Raw genomic sequence first — 2,559 nt, forward strand, 5'->3', positions numbered from 1 at the left:
CTCTTGAACTTCCTGGGGATGAGTGATTAGCAGTTTAATTTTCTTAGCGTTAATAAAAGACTGCTTAGCCTGGCTAAGAGGAACATAATTAACAAAAATCTTTTAATTCGTTTGTTTGTCCCTCAGATGAACCTGCAATTTAATAATTAACCTGTTGCAGTTCACTTTCCACACTTGGAGTAATGAGCAGACTGATGAATGCAATCATCCTCATCCTATAATTATGTGTCATGAATAAATGTATGCATTAACATTATTATTATCTGTTACATGTCTTACAATATAATCTCATGCAGAAATTATGCATATTTATTCAGCTCCTTTCCTATTAGCGTTTTCCTGATTTGCTCATTTTGAAAACATAACACATCAGCTCAGCGAGGAGGCGCATGCAGTTTCGAGCGCACCGAGACAAGCAGGAGACATTTACCTCAGCGCTCACAAACACATCGAGCGCTGCGTGGACTTTCCCACACTGTCCAAATGACATAAAGTCAACCGAGTAAACAGTGTGTGGTCGCACAGTGAGAGGTACAAAATCTGAATCAGTAACCACACTGGGACAGGCCCTCCTTTACATGAAGCTGAAACAGCTAGCCCGTATCACTTCCTTTTCTCTGCGTCATGTGGTTCTCAGGCTCGGCTGCTTCCTCTTTTGCTTTTGTATCAATACTGCCGACACTATTTATATGTACTTCCTACCACATGCTGAGCGGAGACTTTGTGAGGAGAAGCACTTGCTAAAAGGTTCGAAAGATTTTTTAAAATGTCGTCCGTGATGGATGGAGATGTGCTGTCTTTGTCCTCTTCTTCGTCGTTGCCGTCCTTATCAGCAAGATCACAGAAAGACACTTTGTGTAAGAGTGACAGCAGCCCTCCCCTGACCCAGCAGGACAACATATCAACCAAAGAATTATGGACCGGGTACAGTATGGATTTCAATTTTTCCACTAACAACAACAGCCTAACAATCTGTTTTAAGATGATGAAAGATTTAAAAACTGTGGCTGTATCGTAAGAGTTTCTGTACTTCTTTTCGTGTTTTTATCTTCCTCATGAGTGATTTGCGACAAATCAAGAAGATATCATAGACAGTTTCATTTTGAGAATCATCTCATTTCAATGTAAACTATTTTAAAAATATGCTCAGGCAGTTTGATGAAGAAGTTCAACGCAGTAAGAGAAGGCATACAAAGGGACTGTGGAGTTTCCCATGAGGTCATAAAGATGTGAGCTTCTGTTCGTAATTGACTCCATTACATTGTAAAAACAGCTAGTAAAATTATTACACAATGTCAAGCCTTCAACCTGAAATAAACATTTGTGTTTTATAGTGATAGTAATGGTTCTTTAAGTGGACAAACTTGGTGAAGGCTGTACCCACTTTGCGTAGAGAAGTGAGAAGTTTGCCTAAAAATAAGTGTGTCAAACCAATGAAGTGACACTGTCCTGTCTCCTGTTAGGGGACTCAGCAGTAGCCATCAGCTATAACACAGAGAAAGACACATACAGCATAATATTGTCAGGGTTGCCACCAGCAAGAAGGAAATTTATCTCCCTATTTATCATATGCTAAGACCATACTGCTGAAAAGGAAAGGAAATATTTGGCATTTTGGTGTCCTTGTGAGAAAACTTTATCGAACTCGCTCGATGTTCATTGGCTGTCAGAAAACCCAATCATGGAGACTTGGAGGACGGTGAAGTCACCATACTGATTTACCAGGATAGGGTGTTTGGACATGGGTGAGTTAAGTCTCCACTCTGGCCTCTAAAATTAGACCCCGTTTCATTTTGTTTCATTTCAACATCTGCCTTTGTCCAAAACTTCCCAAACTGCTCAGTTGGTGGTTTAGACCGGAGGATTCATCAGTTATTGGCAACAAACAGCCTACACTGAGGCTCTGTTGCCTTGCTGAATGCAGATTAGTGACAGACCATGGAAGGTGAATATTTAGAAAAGTACTTTTCTTTTAAATTGCAGAACAGTGTTGCTCATCTGATAAGTCCATAAAGGTGTCTCACACATACCACAATGTCTCAACCTAAAAAGCATTTTAGTTTCTGGAGAATGTCCCCTTGAGAACAGGGAAATACCTTTGTTCTAAGCTTTGTCAACAGTGGATGTTTCACGTTAACTCAACATTGAAAAAAACAATTATTCAAATAAAGGAAATGCACTAAAGACTATTTCCTGGTTTCAGTAGCCCCCTATGCAGATTTTGAAGAACTGAATGTAGACAGTGAGTGAAATTGTGGCTCTGTTCATACTTCAGTTTAGGGAGCACTTTGACCTACTCATTTGACATAAAAGGAAGGAACGTCATTCTGTTTGTTGTATTTGTTGTTTAAAGTAGAACAAAAGCAAACTATGAAAAAGAAATGAATCCCTTCTGTTTGTCAGTATCAGTTTGTTCAGAAATTAATAAAAAATAGGTTCATATATATGCACACACCTATCTATCTATCTATCTATCTATCTATCTATCTATCTATCTATCTATCTATCTATCTATCTATCTATCTATCTATCTATCTATCTATCTATCTATCTATCTAT

The 2,559-nt window shown here is 38.6% G+C and overlaps 1 protein-coding gene across 1 annotated transcript in view; it reads left to right on the forward strand.

The window, feature by feature from the left end:
• The first annotated feature begins 646 nt into the window (after positions 1-646).
• The window catches only part of si:ch211-153b23.7, a 15,502-nt gene continuing 13,589 nt past the window's right edge, over positions 647-2,559 (forward strand). Inside the window, exon 1 of the mRNA XM_025007604.2 lies at positions 647-924. Coding sequence (XP_024863372.1) covers positions 767-924 — 158 coding nt within the window. The 5' untranslated portion in view covers positions 647-766. The remainder of the gene's footprint in view (positions 925-2,559) is intronic.

The sequence above is a fragment of the Kryptolebias marmoratus genome, linkage group LG9 (genome assembly GCF_001649575.2).
Source record: "Kryptolebias marmoratus isolate JLee-2015 linkage group LG9, ASM164957v2, whole genome shotgun sequence".
Taxonomy (NCBI): Eukaryota; Metazoa; Chordata; class Actinopteri; order Cyprinodontiformes; family Rivulidae; genus Kryptolebias; species Kryptolebias marmoratus.